The 25,453-nt window shown below is 41.9% G+C and overlaps 1 protein-coding gene across 10 annotated transcripts in view; it reads left to right on the forward strand.

Annotated features, from left to right (window-relative positions):
- LOC147025248 (A disintegrin and metalloproteinase with thrombospondin motifs 6-like) overlaps positions 1-25,453 on the forward strand; it is a 416,527-nt gene that overhangs the window by 32,154 nt on the left and 358,920 nt on the right. For 9 of the 10 annotated variants that reach the window (XR_015059408.1, XM_085886030.1, XM_085886034.1 and 6 more), the window contains 3 exons: positions 655-864; positions 8,617-8,767; positions 14,754-14,953. Coding sequence is in view for 9 of the 10 variants with exons in the window: in XM_085886030.1 (XP_085742156.1) it covers positions 655-864; positions 8,617-8,767; positions 14,754-14,953 (561 nt within the window). In the remaining variant the exon portion in view is untranslated. Of the gene's footprint in view, positions 1-654; positions 865-8,612; positions 8,768-14,753; positions 14,954-25,453 lie in introns of those variants that run through there. The other variant, XM_085886037.1, reaches the window with a different exon arrangement.

Genomic DNA, 25,453 nt, shown 5'->3' on the forward strand with positions numbered 1-25,453 from the left:
AAAACCACAAAACTTTCGGAAAGCATCCGTAAATGAAAAAGTGAAAATAAATAAATACCCTGTAGATTATTGGGTAAGAGTCATTGTAAAAGTATTGCCTTTGAAGTGGAATTAGATTTGATTCGTCGAATGGATGTTCGTGAATCTGCTGATGATGTTTCTGGGTTGTGTTTGCCCCCGATCTTTAAATATGATGCCATGCAGGAAGAAGAAGATGGACCAACAACTTTGCCTGCTTTCAGAAGAGGTTTATTTGTATTTAAATGTCTGGTAATTGTTTTGTCTTTTCATACGTATGTGTACTTCAATATAACTGTCATTAATCAAAAAGGCCTCAGCACTATCGAGCGATTAAAGAAATAATGGGGAAAAAAGCGAACTTTTTTTCAAAATTTTCGATTTTTATTTTACCTTAAACACTCCCTGGCACTCACTGACGACACTGAAAGTTTGACGAATATCCGTTCAGCCATCTCGAAGAAAAATGGTGACACACACACACACACACAGACAGACAGCCAAATGGCTCTCTTTTTGTATAGATACATGTATGTTGTGTCAATATAAACACCTGCCTGAAAACATCAATAATTTCACATAAAGTCAAAGTTGAAGGAACTAATATTTTATTTCTCTCCCTCATGTCCTTTTCAGGTGTACTATCGGTTATCTGCATATGGCCGTGATTTCCGGCTCAACCTCACACTGAACACAGCCCTTGTGGGTCCAGCTTTCACTGCTGAGTATTGGACGAGTCAAGGCCTTTCGTGGCGACATGACCTAGTCTCCGACTGTCACTATGCTGGGCACCTCGGCACTCAGCAGACTACCACCAGTGTGGCACTAAGTTCTTGCAATGGGCTGGTGGGTCCTTGTCCAAATTAATCTTGCTTCCTCTCCCTTGCTATTCGTTTCTTACAATGTGTTTTGTTAATATAGCCAGTATTCCTTTGCCTCACTGCCTTTACAAAATCTCTTACGATTCCTCATAAGATTTGAGTTTTCTGATATCAGAAAATGTAATTCGGTCAAGTACCAGTGTTGCATAAAGTCTTCATCAGTTTGGTGTGAGAGTATTTTGGTAACTTTTGAGAACCAAAATAATATATAATTTTGGAATAACCTACATAGCGATTCTATGTTTGGGAGGCACAGGCAATGAGCAATGTTTTAAAGTTGGAGGCTACCTGTCCTATTTATTATGTACTCAAAAATAGCAAAAATATTTTGAGCCCTCATTCCCTTTCACTCCACACCCCTGCTGTGTTACTCAGCATGCATCCCCCTTTCCTCCCTCCCTTCCACTTACTTCCATTTCCCCCTCGTTCTGAACCTTTTCCCCTTATTTTCTCTCTCCTTGTACACTCGTCTCTCTCTCTCTCTCTCTCTCTCTCTCTCTCTCTCTCTCTCTCTCTCTCTCTCTCTCTCTCTCTCTCTCTCTCTCTCTCTCTCTCTCTCTCTCTCTCTCTCCTTCTCTCCTTCTCTCCTTCTCTCCTTCTCTCCTTCTCTCCTTCTCTCCTTCTCTCCTTCTCTCCTTCTCTCCTTCTCTCCTTCTCTCCTTCTCTCCTTCTCTCCTTCTCTCCTTCTCTCCTTCTCTCCTTCTCTCCTTCTCTCCTTCTCTCCTTCTCTCCTTCTCTCCTTCTCTCCTTCTCTCCTTCTCTCCTTCTCTCCTTCTCTCCTTCTCTCCTTCTCTCCTTCTCTCCTTCTCTCCTTCTCTTCTCTCATGCAGGCATGATGGACCTAATAATAATGCTTCTCCCTTCATCAAATTTCCATGTATTTGTGTAATTCAGTACACCCCCCCCCCTTCAAAGCAAATAATAAATAGATGACCCTTTATGAAGAAATGGATATTTACACTGGTGAAACCTCATGAAATTAACCATCGATCAAAGATGCACCAATCACCGATCGCCTAGTCTCCTCGCGTTGCCGGTGGGATCGCTCAGCGATAGCACACTCACCTTTGAGATGTTTAATCTGGGTTCTGTACTTGAGCTGACTGGAAACTGTCACCTTGTTGTTTCACAGGGACAGCATCAGTGACTGCACTGTCCTTCAAATGGGATGTTGAGCAGGGTGACTTATCTGTCAGCATTGATTTCTGGTGAACGTTATGATAACGATGTCTCACAAGGAGTAGGCCATTATGTGCTGGCACCCTTGCAAAATTCTAAATTCCTCTCAAAACCAGCGATGGGGCTTATGTCGGACACTATCTAATGATGACTCCCAAAGCACTCGCAGCGTGCCAAAGGACCAGCGTCCCACTACAACATGGTTTATGCTCTATTCAAAAATGAAGGTATCACCAACAAGCACAGCTTGGTCCTTTGACACACATTTTTACCACTGAGTAATCTTCATGCAAGACTGTGCAGCAATTATGAAACACTTTCTTTCCCCCCCTCCCACATACCTGACACCTGGAACACTATGCCTGAACAATCCCGGATGAAGACCACTTGGTGGTCAAAGCTGGGCGGCTATACTTGGTGGTGCCTTTATTTTTTTATTTATGATGAAACATGTAACCAGTCTGACTGGCCAGGAAATGACACTCATACGCAGTAGTTCCACACACTCAGTACATCTTTATAATATCCATTTTCAATTTATAATTAAAAATATAAACACTGACAAGCGACATTATGAAATACCCGTGCCATACCTGTTCTCTTGTGCTAGTATTTTTATGGTATATTCATAGAGAGTTTTCCTGCCCCAATCTACATGGAGCACTGCATCAGGAGTATGTTTGCACCCTGAGAAACAATGCAAACAGAAGTCTGCTGGTGCTGCATCCACATTATAGTGACACTTGTGGTGCCACAAGTAGCTATCCACATGATTCAAAGGAATGCAAGTAGCAAAGTCAATTCTCTAAACAAATAGAATCAGATGGTGGTTCAAGGTTGAAGTGGATTAACTTTTTTTTTTTTGTTCTAGTTATAGAACATTTTAAAACATCTAGTAGAAGCTCGTGCTAAAAATACCACGATATTCCAAAAAAAGGAAGCCTTTTATTATTGTGCTAATTAAAAGAGCTAATATTATTGTGCTAAAAAAAAAAAAATGGGAGGTTATATATTTCTTAACGGTAATGAAAAAAATAAATTGGGAGTGATCAAAGCAGCGGTCTGTTGCCTACACACCGTCTGGATTCAATTTTGTTATCTGATTGAAAATATTACAATTTTACATCAGTTTGGATTAATTAGAAGCAACTTTTACTGAATAATTTTTTCTCTCTGAGGAGCATTTCTTGTTTCAGGGTGGGACAGACAGACACAACATGAAGTATACATAATACATATATATATATATATATATATATATATATATATATATATATATATATATATATATACAATATACATACAAAATATAGGGTGGCCCAAAAGTCGGTAGCCACAGGGTTAATGTTATATAAAATAAAAAATATATGTAAGGACAAAATAAATGCTTTCTGATGGTAAAGTTAATTTATTGATGAATTGTTTACCATGTGAGATTAACACCAATGGTCAATTGCAGTAAATGATCGAATTATTGGCCATCAACTTGCAGGTACTTTTCATTTCTACCTAACTCATTAAAAGAAGCTCCACTCTCTCATCTTTTGTTAATTTGTTTGATATACATGGTCAACGTAATTTTAACGGTAAAAATGAATTACTGTAGTTCAACTGCCCAAATCCTCTCTGGCTCCTGACTTTTGGGCCACCCTGTACATGGATAGATGAATGCTAAAATTATGTACAATGACATTGTCTACCCTGAGTGAACACTGTGAAATTATTCTGGGTGAGATAATTTTTTTTAAACAAGATTGATGTATGATCAGTCATTTCACATCAGCCAAAGGGAGCCATCATAAAGTGCAGATGTTCTTGGTCTCCACGACCAAAAATATGAAGGATTGGTCATTATCTGGAAAGCTTATGACAACTGCATTTTAGGACCTTAACCTTTCAATGCATTTGGAATATTTTTAACCTGAGAAACTATCAATGTGCAATAATATAATGACTGGTTACACAGCAAAGTGAGACAAACAAGATGTAGATGGCCGCAAGTGTGCTGTCTTTGGACATAACCTGACTGTATGATGATGCTCACCTTCGTATGGAAAATATGAGCACTGCTACTCTCATGTATATGGGTTTGGAAGTACTAAATTGTTCTTCTCATCTCTTTGGATCACTTGAAGAACATCTGGGTTGCATTTAGTTTGCAATTGATGAAGATATCAAAGCACCTGTCTGGAAATGGCTGCATACCCATACCAGAATATTTCTTCACTCTTGGCATCAAGACAATGCCACATCATTTGGACAAGTGGATTATTGTAGTAGAGAAACACCTTAAGAAATAGGTCGTCATTAAGAAATGCATATTGCACTGGGATTATATGATGAATAAGGAAGGCCGCTCATTGCATCATTACTGAGGCATGGCTCTTCCACTGTTGCCATGCCCCTGCACATTAGGTAGGCGTTTGGAATTCGACTAGGGTTTCAGCACAAATCTGTCTACTCTTTATGAAAGATGCTGTGAGATCTTAATGTCCATCAGCTCATGGTTGCAGATGAGTTCCCAGTTTCATATCCTTCAGAGGGATGTCACACTCGTTGATGCACCTCTCCTTCCTGTGAAACACCAATGTCATTTTATAGTCAGGTTGGGATTATATTTTATGGATACATCATCGAGGCTCATGGAAGAGCTAGCTCTAGTACACTGAAAAGATCAAGACACAACAGGACAAAAGGAACAGTTGAAAGAGGGGGGAAACACCAACAGCAGAGCCTAAGGCCAAGACAGAGGGAAGTGGACAAACGATGGGTGTGGGGAGGAATTGGAGGTAGGAGAGGATGCATGGGGTGGACAAGACAGATACAAAAGGAAACACTCAGGAGCAAAAACTGGAAATTTGGAAGGAGGAGCGATTGGTGTCGGGTAATGGGGGTGGGGAGGGGAGGGGTTAACGATGGTAGTAAAGGTCATGGCTTTGGATTGGGGGTGATCCGAAATGGTGAGGAATAGCCATGTTGAATACCTGGAGGGAAGAATGAGATTGAAGAGGATGTGGAAGTTGGTTCCACAAAAAGAGGAATAAATGAGTGGAGATGAGCATCAATCCTGGACTTAGGTAGTTTCATCAGAATGGGGTTGAAGGTAAACCATGTGTGCCCTGGAGAAACCTGGGGGGGGGGGGGGAAGCATGGAAAAAGCAGAAAGAAGGTGGTAGAAGACAGAGACCACCAACCTGTCTGTGAAAGCGAAGTGACAGGCCCATAGACTCAGCTTCATCATGGGAGATTCCAATAATCTTAAAGGCCTTGGTTTTCATGGCATCAAGCTGAGCAAGATGTGAGGCAGGCGAGCCAGCCCAGAGGGGAGAGCAACACTCCAACGAGCTGCAGATGAAGGCCTTTTAGGTGGATGGGAGTTCATGTGTGCCAAGGAAGGACTTTGTACGACGCAGGATGCCCAGTTGGCAGCTTGCTTTGGAGGCAAACTTTGAAATGTGGTTTCCCAAGAAAGATCATGGCTTATAGTGAGACCCAGGAGTTTAAATGACTGAACTTCCTCAAGAGGATTGTGAATAAAGTTCTGAAGATAGGAGAGTTTGCCAGATGGTCTTTTCAGAGTGAGATGGTGAGAATGTGAGATTTGTCAGGATTGAAAGACATATTCCAAGTGTTTGACAAGCTTGTGATTTTGTCAAGGTCTGAAGGGAGGGAAGAGGCTGCAGCATGCCTCTCTGAAGGATGAGGGATGTCACGGTTGAGGGTGGAGTCATCAAAAAATCGATAAAGGGGATTTTCCAGTCAGAAATCAGGAATAAGACTGGGCCCAGAACACTTGACTTAATGGTTAGGGTGGTGGCCTTTGGATCCTAGGGTCCTGAGTTCAAATCCCGCTCAGCTGTTAAATTAATACCAGGTGGGGTTAACTCGACCTGTCATCCTTCCGAGGTCGGCAAAATGAGTGCCAGCATGCTGTTATACTGTGTCGGAGTGGCGACCCATCCAGGATTGTACCCAATAGCCAAGGAGACTGCTTAGGTAGCACCAACACTCTGCACAGAGTATGGACCCAATCTCCTCTCCTCCTCCAGAACACTGCCTTGGGTCACTCCAGCCTTGGAGAAGAGATGAAAGGATTCCGTTGAGTGCCACACATTGGTTACGAGAATAGAGGAAGTTTGCAGTAAGCCATGTGTGGGGTTGTTCTTGGATGCCACAGGCAGAGAGTTTGGAGAGTAAGGCAGGATGCCAGACTGCATCAAAAGCACGCGATATGTCCAGAGAGACGGCCCTGATCTCATGTCTAACATTGAGGGCTTCCATCCATTGATGGGAGAGTAAAAGTAGCACGTCCAAGGTAGAGTGACCTGATCTGAAACCAAATTGGTGATCTTAGATGAGGTTGTTGGAGAAAAGGAAGAATTTTATGTCAACTGTGATGATGGATTCCATGACATTTTGACGCATTTCTAATCGTTTTAGAGTCATTCACCTCATTTGATGAAACAAAATTCTTCCAATTTGATGCCTTAGATCTTCTTCAAAGAGGTTACATAAGGTAGGAGCAATTTGTCACAGCTACGATTTTAATAGTCTCCACAAGAAATACAATTGTGATTGATTATGTGAAATCATTGTACTGATAGCTCAACAAAAGGAAAATGTCATGCACATCCTTTATGCATTTAATTTTCCAACGAATGATATTGAGGCAGACAAATCGTGTACACGATGTATTCGCCATCACACAATTGGTGTTTCAGCATGCGTGGCTTGGTGGGATAACGAATGGTGTATTTCTCTGAGACTGGTAGATCAGCGGTTTGATTCCGACCCTGGCCGAGTCATGCAAAGACTTTATAAATGGCACATGCTGCCTACTGGCTTGACACTCAGCATTTAGAGGATAGGGAACAAATAAACCCTGTGGCTTGGCATCTCATGAGTGAGGAGAGGGTAAGTATGGGGATGGGGGTTGGGGAAATCTCTCTGTAATTGCCCCATTGATTACAGAGAGAAAAATGACATCACAAAGATGGTGCCCAGAGTGGATGTCACTTCCCCCAATGTCACTAGCTGTGTTTATCTGGTAATGTCCAATTTTGTCTCATGTATTTGTCTGCAGTAGTAATAACTGCTCCTTCCAGGAGTGAAATCAAGTGTTAATACCCCCTCTCTTCGGCAGTGGTCAGTTGTTAAGTCACTTGTCCGATTCCACATGTACAGGCAAAAATCACAAGCCGTCTCCACACCCTCACGGGGGAATTCTTTTTTTTGCCCATGCCAAACTTATTGGAGATTGGCCAAACCGTTTTCGATTGTTATAAGGTTAAGATGTACATACATACACACATACATATGCACGTATGTACATACATACATACATACATACATGCATACATACATAAAATTCCCAGATTTTAGTAAGATGTGTGTGCATGATTTGTGTTTCAGCTCCCACATGAGCTTTGGGCCATCTAAAAACAAAAAAAAACAGAATTTCATCCAATCATGACATGAACTGGATGTCTCCGCATAAATTACTGCAAAGTTCACTAAAATTCCGTTTACAGCCAACTGGTGTTTCTCTTTTCTTTGCAAGGATGTGAAGTGAAAATAATTGAAAACTTATAAAGCATCTCAAAATGTAAAGCCCATCCCCATTCACTTTGTACTCAAACTAAACCTGATAAAAACGACAGTAAATAAAAAATTGTACATTTTATTCATTTGTGTTCTCCATATTCTCAAAATAAAGGTTTGTTGAAAATTTGGTGACAAGGGTAACAGAAGCTCAATGGAAAATAAATAAACACAGAAGCGATTAAAAAAAAAAAAGGATGTCTCAAGCTTGATGCTCTGTGGTGGGGCTGACAAGGACTATTTATATTCACTATGACTTTGTGAATATAAATAGCCTGGATAGACAGACACACACAAAATTGCCAAACTCCAACTCCAACTCCCTCTGCCTGGGGGATGGGCTTATGATAAAAAATGTCTCATTTTGTAAATCTGAAGTTTTGTTTTCCTTCAACAGCTACTAACAATAAAAACGTTTTGCTCTATTATACAACCTCACTCATTGGTAAAGGAGAATGCTTTGACATAATTTCTTCGAAAATCCTCCAAACTATTTTGTTTACCCTCCCACTTTTGACGTTCATCAATTGACATTTATCTCATTCTGCCACTGTTTGATATTATTATTAAAAATCAACAAGAGCTCAGCAACAATGATTAAGAAGCTTATAAAATACAATAAGAGCACATTATGCGACATAATCTGCATGTAAGAATATAAAAAGGCAACTTGACAACCGATTGTTAAAAATACGTTTTGAATCCATATCAACATGACAAAGCAGTTATAATAACGCTTAAGCACAGCAATTTAGTGCATCATCCCAGACTTAAAGGAGTCAATTTATGGAAACATTTTCTGTTCATAAAAACGCTGAGTGAGAATTTTTGGAATGAACAGATCACAGAGGCAGGGAATTTATCTATCTAAGATGGGAACCCACTCATTTTCAATGCTAAAGGGGTTTTAATTATAACTTATCTATGATCCTTGCAGCATGGTGTCATAGTTGTTGAGGGTGAAGAATTCTTCATTGAACCACTGCAGAACCACACGGGTCCAGCTTGGGGTCTACCACACGTGGTTTACAAGGGATCGGCACTTCCAAGCCATCGCCAGCTTTCCGACGCTCCTTGTGGAGTCTCAGGTCGGTCACCCTCCCTGCTCATTCTGCAAGCACACCGATGAAGCAGTAGGTAGGTTCAAACCTACAAAGATCCCGCTACCTGATGACTTCCAATCCTCCTTAATTAGAGTAGATTACTTTGCAGCACGAAGCTAATGTTTACAGGTATCCTGCGACAGCTCTACAGGTCCACTAATCAGTCATTATGTTGACTGGGAATGCTTCAGATGTGAACTATTTGGCTCCACTCAAGAACATCTGTTCAAACAAAAAGGGGAAAGTAATGATATCGAAAACTCTTTAAGTTCAAAAGCCTCTTATTTACCACCAACATTGTTTATTATGTCGTCCAATAGATGGCAGCACCACATAATCGAACATGTTTGGAAAACCATGTGATCATGTGGCTATGTGCATAGCCTAATGTGTCAAAAAATAATGTTGGTGATTGTCAGATTTTATTTTCTCACGTATTTTTTCAAAAGAAAAATGTTTAAGGAATGGAGCCATTCAATGAACTACGAGTCCGGATGATCATTTCCGAGAACCGTGGAAACAAGTTGCAGAGTTGCGAGATAATGATGATGGACAGCCCATGAGAGTACGAATATCTTTAATCGGGTTGAAAGACATGGGCACTGGAGTCATCAAATATGACTTGATCATTTTGTCTAAGGTTATTTGAGACTATGAAAGCCCTGGCCTGAGACCCATTTCAGAATGCCACCACCACACAAAAAACATCCCCAAAAAAACAAATTGGATTTCTGGTCAAAAGAAAGATCTTTCTTGAATCTGTACTCATGAAGATATAATGTGTTCAAACTTTGTCTTGCATTGATTTATATAAAGCATTTTAACATCTTTATCCCTGGTTTATTTCATTTACAAGTTGCTCTGTAGCCTTCAGATCGGGGTATTACCGTTATTTTTATTGCTGCATTGCATTTTATTGGGGTCACGTATTGTCTCATTTTTTATCTTGTGAAGCATCATTTTGCATTTGCTGACAAACTATTTCCTTTCTTTGGCTTAAGAAAGTCGTTATTTGTTATTTTTCTCAAAATTCGTTGTACTCTTTCCCATTCAAAACAATTGGGAATAATCACACTTGTGATTAAGCACTGAGATGTGCATGATTTGCAAGTGGTTGGCCTGGTCTCACTGTAGCCTGTTTGGATTCTACGACTTCAGGGCAATAAACATGCATCATCTTGAATGCGGTGGAGAGGTGAATAATGGAAATAATTTGCTATTTTATCCTCATTGTGATCATAAGTCGAATGATGTTTAAGTGAGCACCTCATTGTCCTCAGTGTGAGTCAGAAATGAGAGCAAAGAAACAGATTTCTACCTTGAACTGTTTGCCGACTGTCAAACTACCGTCAGTGTGCCATGACAAAGGAACAATCAAGTTAGCATATTTAGGTGAAAAATGACATGATACCCTCAGTCTCAGACAAAATAAAAATCAATGGAAAACGTTTCTCTAAAAATTGGTGCGAGATTTGTCATAGGTTGAGTATTTGGTTGGTTTGGTAGATAGACGGGTGGGTTGGTGGACAACAATTAGCCACTTTAAATCAGATGTGTTGGTTTTCGACAGTCGCAACCTGAGCGCTCTTATTATCTATCATCCTACTATATGAAATAAGGTGTGTGTGTGTGTGTGTGTGTGTGTGTGTGTGTGTGTGTGTGTGTGTGTGTGTGTGTGTGTGTGTGTGTGTGTGTGTGTGTGTGTGTGTGTGTGTGTGTGTGTGTGTGTGTGTGTGTGTGTACACGTCTGAAAATCATAGAAAAAAAACAGGACTGGGTGGATCTCCACCAAATTTTGCATACGTGTTGGTAGTACCCAGGGTCAGGTCATGTGCATCAAAAAAAAAACCTACCTCCCCCCTGTGAAGGGGGAGGGGGGGGAGAAAAGAGACGACTTCATAATTTTTGCTCGTATATGTGCCACAGTGAAAGTGGTTTAATGATCCCTACTGCAGATGTGGGATTATTAGTTACGGCACAAGATATATTTGACCGATTACCCCCCTCCCCCCCCCAAATGTCCTCTCTCCCCTGCCCCCAGGCTGCTCCCGAAAGGAGTGGGTGCTTCTCGTCAAAACAATTACTATATTTGAATTTATAATGGAGGCACATCATATTTGTTTTTAATGACCTCGCAAAAGCATTTAGGATCAATCATGTTGGTTTCTATATTTATTGGTTTTCTCTTTCAAATTTTTCAAGATGACAAAACTTGAACAATTTATGGATTGCATCAATAAAAATATAAATGGAATGCTTTGGCATTCCATTATCACCATTAATAATAAATGTCACTACTTGTGCTCAAAAATTGTTGGTTCTCAATGTTTTGAAATAATATACAGGGTTTTTTCGATTCGTTTAAGCAATTACGTAACAGCATATAAATCCTCTGGGTAGCTTTGAAATTGTGCAGGACTGTCCAAGAGAAAATATTACGTGCAAACTTAGAGCAATGAAAAAAAAATTAAATAAAAAGGGTCCTGTGCACGTGAATGACTGATAGGAAGAAGGATTTAAAAATTCTGTATGCATTTCATTCCAAGATGCACTGTTGTTTTACTCAATAAAGAAAGCCATGAAGGAATTTCCCCTCCATTTTATACTTTTCTGCATTATTCACTCTCTACTGCTTTTCCAAACCCTATCCTATCCTATAACCTTTGGAAAGTCCATATATGGTTAGTTTGACTACACAGCTATTTTATGGTCAATGCTGATTTTATAGTCACTATTTTTACACCATTTGTTTTTTTAGCAACCACATTATTTTCATTCCAGCTCTAACTGGGGCATTGTTACTAACCACTTGTCCAGTAAGACATACATTCTTACCTTATGAGCTGACACATTTGGTTAATTTTTTTTGTGAGTGTCCATTGTCAAGGCTTGTATAAGAACTAACGCACATAATGTACAACAAGGAGAGCAGAAGACAAGAGTGGCGGGAGAGGGAAGCACAAAACAGTGGGGAACAGAGACATTAGATCTGTCGAAGGGATGGGGTGGGGTACACAGGAGAAACAAAATGGACACCACAAGGGCTTTCAGGTCCTTACACTACACGGACTTTTAGGAAGGAAAGCAGAGAATTTGAAAGAGGTGGGTTTGGGGTGGATCAACGGGTGTAGAAAAGATCGAGGTTTTGGATGGGGGAAGATAGGAGATGGTGGTGAACTGCTGTTTTGAAGACCTGGAGGGAAGAGTGGGATTGAAAAGAGTGTGGGAGTTTGTTCCAAATGTGGGAAAATAGAGGAATAAAAGAGTAAAGGTGAGCAGTGATTCTTGATTTTGGTCGTTTTTCCAGAAGGGAGTTGCCGGCGGATCTTGAGCGCCCTACGGAAATATGGGGGGGGGGGGAGAGACATATCGCAGACAGAGTGGGGGGCAGGGAGGCGAGACCGAAGAGGAGATGATAGAAGACAAAAAGACCACCGACCTGCCTGCGGTGAGAGAATGAGAGACCCAAACACTCAGCCTCACCGCGGGAGATACCAATGATCCGAAATCCCTTGGTTTCTGCTCTTTTGTCATCTCTGATCTGTGGAATAACCTTTGTAATTCTGTGTTTTCATATGGCAGCCCATTACCACCTTATATTCTCTCCAATACTGATAGATGGGCTTCCATACTCTCACTAATCTTGTGCCTTCCTTATTGAGTGATTCACTTTCTTGCTTACTTAGCCTACCGATGACTTTTCTACTATCCCTGAAGTGTGTCTGTTTTCCTTTGCTTGCTTCCTTCAACCCTATTAACAGTTCTCATCCTTTCACCCAACATGGTTGAAACTCTTCCTTGAGCCTCATTGTCTGGATAAAACCATTAATACCTTTAGTAGATATTCAAAAAGTTATCCACACCCTAAATACCTGATCAATACTGTTAAGATCACTGATGGTCAAAGCCAAGTTTTATTACATCCTTTTAGCAGCACTAACTGGAGAGTTGCTCATTCAGCAATTTGAGCTTTGATTCAAATGTTTTGTTTACTGATATTCTACGATATCAATCAGCATGACTTCAGTGAAGCAAATCTTTATTGCACTGGCTTTTGTTTCGATGAAAAGTTTGGAAATGACATGATGACATCTTGATAAAATTTTCGCAGTAGCATTGAAAACAGATCCTTGGCTAACAGACACTTGGCAGCATGCTCACTTGTGAGCTGGTTTTGGGCTCGATCACCAATGGGGGTCAAAGTTATTTGACTATGTTGCTGTCGACAAAATTCATTCTTGACAAGGATTTCATAAATTTGTTGTGCTAGTTACTTCATTTCTGGAGGGAGGGAAGGGTGAGGGCCAAGGGGTTAGGGAGCCTTTGCTGCTGATGTAGTACCTCTATAGATTGCGGCAGAAATTTTGAATCTGTCCATAATACTGGAAGAGACATTGGACTACCTTTTGAAAGGTAGCGTGAGATTTTTAATGTTCACTATTGAATGCTCACATGATTGTCGGCCTAACACCTCTTTTAAAGGGCAGCATACTTTCATGCATTGCACTGCCTGCAAGTCACCAGGATGACAGTTTACTGTCAAGTGGGAATTGAACTTAGATGAAACAGCTCAAAGGTGAATATGTTGCCTCTGAGCTCACTTGTCAATGCGATTTCTGAAGAAAACCAACATTTTGGTGCGATGATTGCAGAAACGGTCACATTTTACAGCACACTATCTTGTCTATAGGATGAAGCTGTCTATCACATGTCACGTGGCCTTAATGGTTTTGTAATACTTTGTTTTTTTCAATTTATAATTGTGAGCTTTTGTTTTAGAACACGAGTATCAAAATGTTTTAAATGCCATACAATTCATTAATATTATTGCTCACACTTTAATGTTTTATGTTCTTATGCTTAATTAGTGGATCAGGCAAGGAATGAAGTTGGGGAGGCAAAACTATTTGAATTTTTGTTTTCTATAGTTTATAAGATTCATGGAAGAGCTGTCACATACACATATCATGCACTAACATGTATACAGACAGTAGACAACACTGGACTTGAATCGGACAAACATGGACATTGACCTTGGTGGGAGGAGGGTTATTTCCTGAAACACACTGAGTTGATGGTGGTGCCATCTAGTAGAGGTCTTTTTCATATGTTACAGTCAATTGGTCACTTTTCAGGAGAAATCTTCCTCTCCAAGGGATGCCAACCCACAGGCCATGCTCTATCCATTAAATGCTGAGCATTGAGCGAGCAAGGAAGCATCACCTGCTATTTTTAGTCCTTTGTTTGACTCTGCCGGGGTTGCGAGGTCAGGTTCTAACCACCAACAGTCCGACCTCCCAGACTCAGAGACATAACCACATAGCCATTGCCACTCAGACCCCTTATGTTTCATCTTTTATCCCCTTTTGTTTCAACTGCTGAAATATATCTGTCTGGGTTCTTACCGACATCTTTGTTCTTTGTTCCTTTCACACTTCTTTCTCTATTTTTTTTTCACAGTTCTTTGTATTCATTCTAATTCTTGATTTTTCTTCTTTCATCTTTTTTACTCTCTATTTCCCTCTTGTTATCTGTCTCTCGAAGGAGAAGTGAATTTTTGCATAATTTTTTTTGTGTAAGGCTCACTTGCCTGTGCCTGGATGGGTTTGAGAGTAGTGGAGTAGCGACTGAAACCTGAATCCTATCCTGGATCCTCCTGATGACTCCATCTTTGCTCTTTACTTCTTCGGGTTCCTTTTTTGGTCTTTCGTTTGATTTAATTAATCTTCCATGTTCGATCCCTCTGCAGTTTGACAGTTCTATTTTTTTCTTCTCATTTTTCCACTTCTATCTCCTCCAATTCACTTTTATATCTTCATGTTTTCAGTTTTTATTATTTTTGACAATTTGGTTCAACCTCCCTCGTTCAAACCTATCTAAACCAACATGATGCGGCCTAACACTGATCATATATCACTTTTGTCCAATATGTTGGCTGTTCTCGTGACCTCTAACCCCGTCAATCACTCAGACAGCCAAGGGGCAGGCAGACAAGAGCGGCAGAATGGCATGCGGAGATGGTGGCCCACCCACGGCCAACAGGCTGGACGACCACGCCGCTCGGTCAGCAGTGAACGAAATGTGGAAACGCTCGTGGTGGCTGATAAGATGATGGTTGGATACCACGGACGCAGAGAAGTGGAGTCCTACATTCTGACTGTCATGAACATTGTAAGTGCTCACAACCTACATACACCGGACACAAGTTTAACTATAAAACTATCGACACAATTCTGTGGTAACCTATGGCAATTGATGGAATATTCAAAATTTCTGGGTGAAGCACCTTAATCTCTGGCAAATAATTACTCCGAGCTTTGATACATATCCAATATGTAACGACTTCAATGTTAGTGTGCGTTTTTGAGGATGTTAGCATCAGGATTATTGTTGTTCTTGCTTTGGTAAAGGCTTAGCAACTATTTCATAAAGTTCGAAATGAAAGCATAAACAGGACATTTATTAATTCCAGTGTTTTAAGCTAATGAATAGGAATCATGCTAAAATTTGTAACTCTTTGTAGGTACATCTGAACCTTATAGAATTGAAAACGGCTTGGCCAATCTCCACCAAATTCTGTATACTTTTTCAGGGTACCCAGGGTTGGGGCATTGGAAAAAATAACCCCCACTCTCAAACCCCACACTCCTAACCAGGATGGGGAGATGACTTGAAATTTTCACCTGTACATGTGGCATAGTGCAAGTGGTTTGACCACTGACCCCTGCTGGAGGGAGGGAGTATTGACACTGTATAATCACTTTTGGAAAGCGCAGGTTTTACTTGTTGCAAAAATAACTTCTTAATCACAATGCAGTTAAAAGACAAAGTCATGAGGCCATTAAATGTAATTTACACTTACTTCATTCAATTTAAAAACCACTTTTTAGTGTTTAATCACAAAGCATAGTGATTAAGTTGCCAGAGGTGGTGAGAATCGAGATAAAGTTTAAAATGCAAATACATAGTGCCTGTGTTGAGAATACATTATTGGAGGTTCTGTACTTCTGCCATGAGAGCACTTAACAGAAAGAGATGTTTACTTGTTGTTTTGGGTGATGAAGAAGCAAAAAATTATTCTTATCATACTATTATTTTTTTATTGTTATTCCATTTCAGTCATATTATTTGTGGATACAAGGCATTTTATGGCAATACTCGGTTAGGATTTGTTTCTGCTGCTTGTGTGGGGAGTTGTGGCACTGTCTATACAGGAAAGTCTGCCTGTATTTTTATTATTACCCCATGCACATGAAGCAAAAAGTGGGGTTAAGCAATTGGTTCACTTCTATCTGTCTGTCCTTCTGTCAACAAATGTTATTTTATGATTGAGGAACAACTCCTTTTCAATCAAATGATAATATTGTCATGGCCCCAGTATCGCGGGGGAACCACGAAGGAGGGGCTGTCCCTAGTTCCTCTCCAGACTCGCTGGGAATCACAGGCCATCACACACGAATAACTTTGTGTCGCTAATCGACCGAGAATGCCAATAACTTGACCACCTGACACAGGGTCCTCCATGTGACAAAACGTTTACCACAAAACTCGGAACATGTGATCGCCTTATCAGGGAATCACGCCCTCAATGTGTACTTGTGTTATTTAAGTACTTTCCATATCAGGTGCAGCCGAGCAGAGCTGCCAAGTACGCATCAGCTAAATTTTGGTATATTTTGGGGTATAATGTCCTGGCTAAGCTAAGGTGTGGACCATGCTGGACCAATGGAGGAAAAGACAAGAACGAGCTGGTTAAATTTCTAACAGGCACATTTATTTAATAGAGTGAGGAAAGTTATGTAGCACAGTCATGGGATTTATTGCAAATGTACATCAGTGGAAAGCAAGGAATTTGTGGGGTGGCATACCCCATAAAGGCATACAATATTCACAAAAGAAAAAGACAGTGCAGAGTTATCCCAAATATTGTTAAATGGTCTTAACTTATGCAACGACAGGCACCATCACACACACCAACCCGAGGAAAATTAGAGATATCCCAGAGAGATAAGAAGCAGTTGAGGATTAGCGACCTCTCAATACCTGGTGTGGTCGGGACCTGCGCAACCCAAAATACTTAAGAAAGGAAAGGAGGGAGAAATACTGAGGGTGTTTGTAGTGTGGGAGTGAGAGGAGCGAGTGCAGTGCAGCGTGGGTTGCAGTGTGGTGTAAGAGGAAAATGTGAGGTGCAAGTCAGTATGGTTCACTCTGAAGACAATGGTCTTGGTCGGACTTGCCCATGCCGATTGCTCTTGTGCGTCCACAGTAGATGAGAGATAGATGGTAGAGAAAGATGTGTAAGAGAAAGGCCTTATCGTAATCATGTGAGAATCTGTATGTGTAAATGTTGCTGCTGGATACAGCCAAACTGAGTGTCGATGGAATGAGAGGAGCCCCAGCTCGTCGTAGTAACTCGTGATTCCGTGCTTGACCACGCTGACTTGCAGCACCACTCGCTCAGTGCCGATGCTTGCCATCATTGCACCGCCTGCCGCTGCCTGTTTCTGCAGCGAGGTCCAAAGTCTCCCGCAGTCTTCTTGCGTGTCCGGCGAGGTCTGGCATCTGGCGAGTCTTGGCTCCTGGCAATTCTCTTGGTGTGTCTGGCAATATCTCTCTAAACCGAGCTGAGTTCACTCCTTTTATGAACCCCGGACAAGGGAGGAGCCAAGAATCGGATCAAATGGACCTGGTGGTAATTTCAAGCCTTCCCATGTTGGCCCATAGCCGTCATCCTGCGCCGTGACCACGCCCCATCGGGCCCTGAAACCAAAAAATGGCATCAGTCACTCGATGACATGCCCACGCGTCAAAGCTCTGACATTAACATGGGGACATGGTTCTCGGAAGCGCTCTCTGGCCCTGAACATGTGCTGGCCTCCATTCAAATGTGGAAATTTAGGGAAATCCCCACGCTACTCGTATGTCCTCAAACGAGCTCCAGCACATATTCGTGCTTCGAGTTATGCCCCATAATAACCCGACCCTTGTCTCCTCAGTGTCCCTCGAGGCTGCAGTGATCATTCAACGAATAAGTGGCAGTTGCGGTGGTTGTAGAGAAGTAAGAGAAGGTTGTGGCATTTGCAGTGAAGAGATTGTAATGTGGTGTTGTGGCGAAGAGGTGGAAGTTGCTTGTAACGATATTGGCCCAGTGGAGAGGGAGAGGTTTGTCCCTAATGGTTGTGTTTGTAATGAAGATGAAAACATAAGTATTTTTGGTAGTCATGTGGAGTGGTTGTGGTGAGTGTGGTAGCAGTGTGGTGAGCAGAATGAAGGTCTGAGGTGAGACGGCCTCAAAGAAGGTCATCATGAAGTTCTAAAAGAGCCCTATCTAATGCATCTTTCCCATTTACCCATGAGACATATGGAAAGGGCTAAGACATGTACTATTGAAATAACTACCTTGGGATTGCTGAATGTTCTGTGCCATTTCCTCGGAGACATGCAGTTTTACAGAACTGCAACACAACCCCCCTCCTTTTGACTAGACTCAACCTGAGTCGTTAAAGAACAGGTTGCGGGTCACCAAACATGTTCTGAAAATTTATCAATATTATTATATGTGCATTAAATAGTTCGATGCAAACTATTGCGGTTGCCTAACTATTGGGAAAATTAATGAAATTTAACTCCGAAGTTGTTATTTCTCGAGGCTGTTGAAAAAACAGCCACGTGCCATATATATATATATATATATATATATATATATATATATATATATATATATATATATATATATATATATATATATATATATAGATGGTGACGTCACGTTCTCCAAAACAAAGCGGACGCTCACTTGCTCATTGAAGAAGTGTCCAGTTGAGCGGGCCATTCTTTCGCTTTTTTTGAGCTTGCAACTGTCTATATTATCCTTTTTATTTTGAATTATTGTAGAACAAAGTTATTTGGATATTTGTACATCATGCCTCGTACGTGCGTCGTCATGTTTTGCGAAAATAGCTGGAAAACGGGTAATCGCTCCCACCGATTCCCGAAGGAATTACATTCGCCGGCAGTGGATAAGATTTGTACAAACAAAACGGGCGAATTTTCCCCCAAAGAAGACGGGTAAAGAGGACCCTTTGGATAGACTTGTCATTTGTGGTGACCATTTCACAGCCGAGGATTACGAAGGCATAAACACATCTGATCACCACTCTGAATATGAGTTGTTGGTTGACAAGTTCTCCAGATACTGCTCTGTCACAGAATCAATTGTTGAGTTTAAGTGAGAAAAACCTTGAAATGTATTCTTAAAGAGTACATGGAAAAACACATAAATAAACTTTATGAAAAACGCAAGCATGAAAATTTTTCTCAACAAATCAACTTCTTGTTGATTAAATTACTTTTTTTAACAGCATCAGCAAATTTGGCTATTTCATTGCAATTGTAAAAAATTGATCAATTTTACACTTTTTTTTTCTAAATTTGGTAGAATATTTCCCAATGAGGCTAAACATGTTTTGGTATTTATATGCCACAACAATCTCTTGAAAGTTGGGGTTTGTTCTGATTGTTCACTTTCGCTGGGGTCACGCTCAGCTGTCAGAAAGACTTCAACGCCAAGGCTATGGTGTACGAGGTGTGTTCAAAAAGTATCCAACCTTAATTTTTCGTGCGTAAACAAATGAAGCTAGGGAGGCGTGGTTTGGTCCACGTATGTAGGCGATCCTAATCCATATGCGTGAATATTTTCCCGCCTGCAGAAGCTGTCAGTCGCTGACAGACCGTCGATGGGTGAGGAAGTGTTAGTGAGCGCCGTCGGATTTTCGTTTTTGACAAAATTGCGGGAAAACTTGAACAACGCTACTGCATCAAATTTTGTGTAAAGCTTGGCGATTTCCAAGTGGAAACGATCTGCAAGATTCAACAGGCCTTCGGGAAAGAAGCAATGGGCACCACACAGATAAAAGAGTGGTACAACTGCTTCAAAGATGGTCGCACATCAGTGGAAAGTGAAGCACGTTCTGGTAGGCCCTCAACATCCCGAAATGAGATCGTCATTGACCAAGTAAGGACCCTGCTGATGCTGGATCGTCAAATCACGATCAGAGAACTTGCAGACGAGACGGGAGACAGCATTGGATCTGTTCATTCCATTGTGACTGAGGATTTGGGCTTAAGGAGAATCTCAGCGAAGTTCGTGCCAAAGCTGCTAACGATCGAGCAGAAGCAACTTCGTTTGGAGATCGCACAGGACATGCTGGAGACTGTGAACAGCGATCCAAACTTCTTCAACACAGTGATCACTGGCGATGAGACCAGGGTTTATGGGTACGACACAGAAACCAAGTTCCAGTCATCACAATGGAGGCATCCAACATCCCCGAGGCCAAAAAAGGCAAGGAAGGTCCGCAGCAATCTCAAAGTCATGCTGACCGTCTTCTTTGACTCCAGTGGCGTGGTTCATCACGCGTATGCACCACACGGCACAACCATCACCAAAGAGTACTACCAAGAGGTACTGTGTCGCCTTTGTGACGCTGTGTGACGCAAACGGCCGGACCTGTGGGCAGCGGTCAATTGGCAGCTCCATCACGATAACGCATCCACCCATTCTTCACATTTGATACAGAGTTTCCTGGCCAAACACAACACACCTGTGCTTCGTCAGGCTCCCTACTCTCCTGACATGGCTCCGTGTGACTTCTGGCTTTTCCCCAAGCTGAAAATGCACCTGAAAGGGACCAGATTTCAGTCCAGAGAAGTCATCATGCGGAATGCAACGGAGCAGCTGTGCGCCATCCCAAAAAAGGCATTCCAGCGCTGCTTCCGACAGTGGCAGAACCGTTGGGAGAAGTGTGTGGCAGCCCAAGGGGACTACTTTGAAGGAGATTAGTGTAAGTTTGTTGTATCTGGATACGAGTATTTTTTATGAACAAAGGTCGGATACTTTTTGAACACACCTCGTATAATATATTTGGGTCCATTATTGATTCATTCTATTTCTGACTCTTGAGTGACTCGAGGGTTAAAAATTGTTATATCAAGTCACAGACGAATCAAACTTTACATTATTTTATGCATCGAACAAGAAAATGAAAATCTACAAACCAATCTGTCTGGTGGAGACTGTTAGTGTGAACTGCCGGGCAGTCAGTCCTGCCACTTGTACACGAAATAGGCCGTTTTCTGGCACTTGCAAGTGGCTCAACTTTTATGGCTCACGGCCAGAAACTCCATAGTATAAATTCTCATCATCCTCCGACTCGTCCTCGGCAATGTCGGAATGAAAACGCTCAATTTCATCGCCGCTGAAATCACTCTCTGATTCGCATCTCGCCATTGTTCACACGCTGTTTCCGAATGTTCACGAAGTTTTCGGTGAACGTGATGTTATAGTATCTTCGGTAAATTCTGGTCTGTTTTTCTATTACTGACAAAAGTTTTGACTTAAAATTTAATTTTAGCATATTTTGAGTTTCAAATGTGAGAAAATAATTGCCCAACGATTATTAATGTGATTGCAACCCTCGAATCACGCGGTCATCAGCGACCCAAAACCTGCTCTTTAAACATTCGTGTGGCATATATGTGTAGTTTCCCTTGAGAACAATTTACCGATGGATCCCCGAGTGTGACATTTCAAATACATGTCCGGAAAATAATATACCTAATGCATTGCGTAACAAAGCTAACAGGATAACGCAGACAACCTTATGCTAAATTTATTTTCGAATTTTTGTCTAAACATAAACAGGTGGGCTCAATAACTAAAAACAATTCTAATAGTTACACTAACAATGGCTCAGCACCTGCAACTCAAGGAAAAAAAACAACAAACAAGAACAACAACAATCAGTGAGAGCAGCAACAGATGTTTGACAGTCAAATGTCTTCTTGGCCCTCAATGGCCCTCTCGTTTTCCGAGCTGCTGGCTGCAGCTCACCCTATCACGGCAGGCGATACAACGTCTCAGTCCCTTTGAACTGGCCTTTGTCATTCAAATTTTTCCGAGCTGTTCACACATGGTCCCCGGTGATATGGCTGCCTGCATGGCAGTCCCTGCAAATAACTCCACACAGCAAGTGGTCCTGTGGCACATGACAAAGATGAGTACTGGTATGGCAATGGCAAGGAAAAGGCAAGGGATAACTCTCACAGGTCTCAGCATCCTTACAGCAAGTCCAGTGGCCTACGAACTGTGAAGTTGTGGATGATGTGAAGGGGTACCTTATCCTAATCTATCCTATCCTTAATTAATCCTTAAGCTATCCCCAAGGCTTTTCAACATGCCTGTCTCCTTAAACTATGGGTTCTAACAACCATGATCCCCGTCGCCTGCATTGCTGCTTATTACCAATTCGGGCCTGGCCCGCGAATTTTCCTTCGTATCCTCGCACAATTTCGTGGCTGGGTAGTGTGGCTCCATTGGCAGGTCTGCCCACCTGCTGAACAAGTCCTTCGGCACTCCTGGATGCTGAAGCTGCCTCCAAGCGTACCTACTCCTTGCTAAACTATGGGTGAGGCCTTCCCAGCACTCCTCCCAATGCCTACCATGGTGTGTGGCACTCCAGCTCCTTTCCTTTCGGACCCGTGCCCATTACATTCCCTAACTGTCGTCCCCTGGACCTACCTATGGCCTACTCCAGCCGACTGTCTCTGGCACCCGGGGTGCCCTCTACTATTTACTCACCTTTCATGAACCACGCTCCCAGCTGGTCAATCATCTCCTGCACCCTGTAAAATGATTTGTTTCCACTTTCAGCACCAACCACGAAACAACATACATTTGGAAATCTGACTCACCCGCTAACTAATTTTCCTTTAACCCCGGGTTTCCTTGGGTTGGATCTACTCCTCCCCCAAATTCATTTATTCGCACGATGCACTCCTCATTCACTCTGCACATGCTGGGCCTGCTGACCCGCATTCATTCATTCTTTCATTCACTCTGGTGCATCTAATAGCTATGTCCCCCTGACTAACTCATGCTCCCAGTCATCCCTTGCACTAATGCACGTCCCTTTTGACTCGATATGGCTCAGCTACGTCCCCACTACATGTTCCATTTCTGTCCTTGACTCCATTCATCACAAAGCTAACTCCCCCCTCCCTCCCATATAACTAGTGCTCCTGGGCCCCATGGAAGGCCTTTTCTAATGCCCGCATGGGGCTGACCTACCTAACCCTATCCCCCCCACTAACTAATGCTCCTTTGCCCAAAATGAGGATGTTCATCCACATCCCTATCGGGCTCTGTATTTCTTATTCCAGTTTGAGTGAGTCTTTCGCATCCACGGGGGTGCTCAGTCTCGCCTCCGATCCTTCGCTCAAGTCAATGCATGAGGGCATTTCATCACCCTTATAGTGTCTCAGGCAGTCGGCGTGGACGATTCGGGGGAAGGCCCGTGGCCCCATTTTTGTTTTGATTCCCATGTAGCTGATCTGTGCCAGGACGACCTCAGGCCCTGCCAGGGCAAGGTGAGCTTCGGGCATTTGCCCTTCCTCCTCCAGGGATTGAAGAACCAAATCTTCATCCCCAGGGAGTACTCGCTCGCCTGGCTCCAGTGGTCGTACCTGCGCTTCAGTTTTACACCCGCCAGGTGGAGTTGGCGGCGGGTGAAGGCATGGACCCTCGCCATGCCTTCCTCCAAATGACGTTTGTAACCCTCCCCTGGCGGTTTATCGGGACACTCAGGCATCGGGCCACATTGCAAGTCAATGGGAGCCCGCAGCTCTCGTCCATACATGAGCAGCGCTGAGTTGCACGCGGTGGCCACTGAAAGCTGCACGCGGAAGTTACCTCCACCACTGAAAGCTGCACGCGGAAGTTACCTCCACCACTGAAGGTGAAAGAGGTTATGTTTTAACCCCTTTCTGTCTGTTTGTTACTTGCAAAATCGAAGATTTTTCAAGTATATTGGTTAGTCGATTTTGTTATTCTGTCTGTCTGTCAGTTTATCGCCTGCAGGTCACAATTTTCAACCGATCTTCACGAAACTTCACTACATGGTGAAGTTTGACATAAGGAAGAAGCCTATTATTTTTGAGGTCAAAAGGTCAACATAGGCCAAAGGTCAACAACTTCGGTGAGATTTCTAAATTCCTCAATTTTCATCCGATTGACTTGAAATTTGAAGAGGATTTATATTTCCTGTCACCGAATTCAATGAGCCAATTATTTTGGAGGTTCACATCAGCCAAAAGGTCAACATGAGCTGAGTTTCTAAAATACTCAATTTTCATTTGATTCACTTGAAATTTGAAGAGAAGTTGTATATTTGGTCATTGAATTCAACCACCAATTATTTTTGAGGTCAAATTTGTTTTATGGATTTTGCAAGTATCGTGCTCTGCACGACGTCTTCTTCTTGCTTGTTTGTTTGGCTGTTTGTTTGTCTGTTTGTGTACAGGATGTCTCAAAAAGTTGTGGACGGATGCGGATGAAACTTGGTGGACATGTTGGGTGTGTGACCACGACAAATTGATTCGATTTTGGTGAAGATCTGAATCTGGATCCGACTACTTGAATTTTTTAAGTGATTCTTCACCATTGAGATATGTAGCATGATATTTCAAAAATGTATTGGGCCAGACATGTTCTTGTGGATCAGGCATTACGGGATGGAGGTATGCGCTCCACTGAGTGCCCTTCTAGTTATTATTATTTGATCTCTTTAGCTTCCTTTCTGTTTGTTTCCTCTTTCAAACTGTGGCCTTTCCTCAGTTTTGACCTTTTCTTGTTCTCCCTCCCCACCTTTCTGCCACCTTCCCATTGTGCACAAATAATACACAATCTTCATGATCATCACTACTTATTCCTATCCCACCCATTTCCTTTCCAACCACTTTTGCAAGCATATGTTGGAACAGAAGTTTTTTTCCTTCTGCAATTCCACACAGAGCTCAACACAAGCCATTCTCCATTCCGGCAGTGTCGAAAGAAATGTGCAGGTTATCTTTCTTATGCGCACATTATAATTAGAAATTCACATTCATACACCTTTACACATGGATGTTAAAGATATTTCAATGCATTTCATAAATAGTCTTCCTTTAGACCAGCACCACATCGATAAAACAGATGAACATCCTGCTCCTGTAAAAAGTCTTGTTCTTCAAACAGGAGGCAAGTAAAACAATACCAGTGGCTAATATAATGCATCCATTATAAACTTAATGATGAGGTTGGGCTACTCAAACTTATCCTGTTGCCTCACTGGCCTGGTTTTGGTTGCATCATGGAGTTTACTGTGCTTATCAGGAAGCAGAATAAACATACAGATTCTGACAAACCCAATAATTTGGCATTTTACCAAAGAATTCCAGTTGCCAGGTGAATATAATTTTCGTTTCACTGCCAACCTGTGATAGAAATTTACCAAATGGTGAAACTGGTCTAAACCAGCTCAAAAATTATTTTCAAGTTAAATGACCTTTCAACAAGAAGTTAGTGACTCAGACTTGTATATGTTGTTTGCAGTTTATAAACCACATTTTATGGGCATTTTTCCAAATCTAACCCAAACTTCCATTTTCATTGTGCATTCCTCTTTCACAGTGGTTTTTCTTGCATCATGCGGTGTAGATTTTAGTTATTGTTGCAAATTGCACTTGTAATCATCTTTTCAAGGTTTATTTCACTCAACAATTTTTCTATTGTATAAACCAGTAATCAGCGTCCACAACCATGCTTGACCATGCTGTGGAACTTCGGCCAAGGCT

The sequence above is a fragment of the Eptatretus burgeri genome, chromosome 6 (assembly GCF_056783735.1).
Source record: "Eptatretus burgeri isolate ZD-2024b chromosome 6, Ebu_testis_v1, whole genome shotgun sequence".
Classification (NCBI taxonomy): domain Eukaryota; kingdom Metazoa; phylum Chordata; class Myxini; order Myxiniformes; family Myxinidae; genus Eptatretus; species Eptatretus burgeri.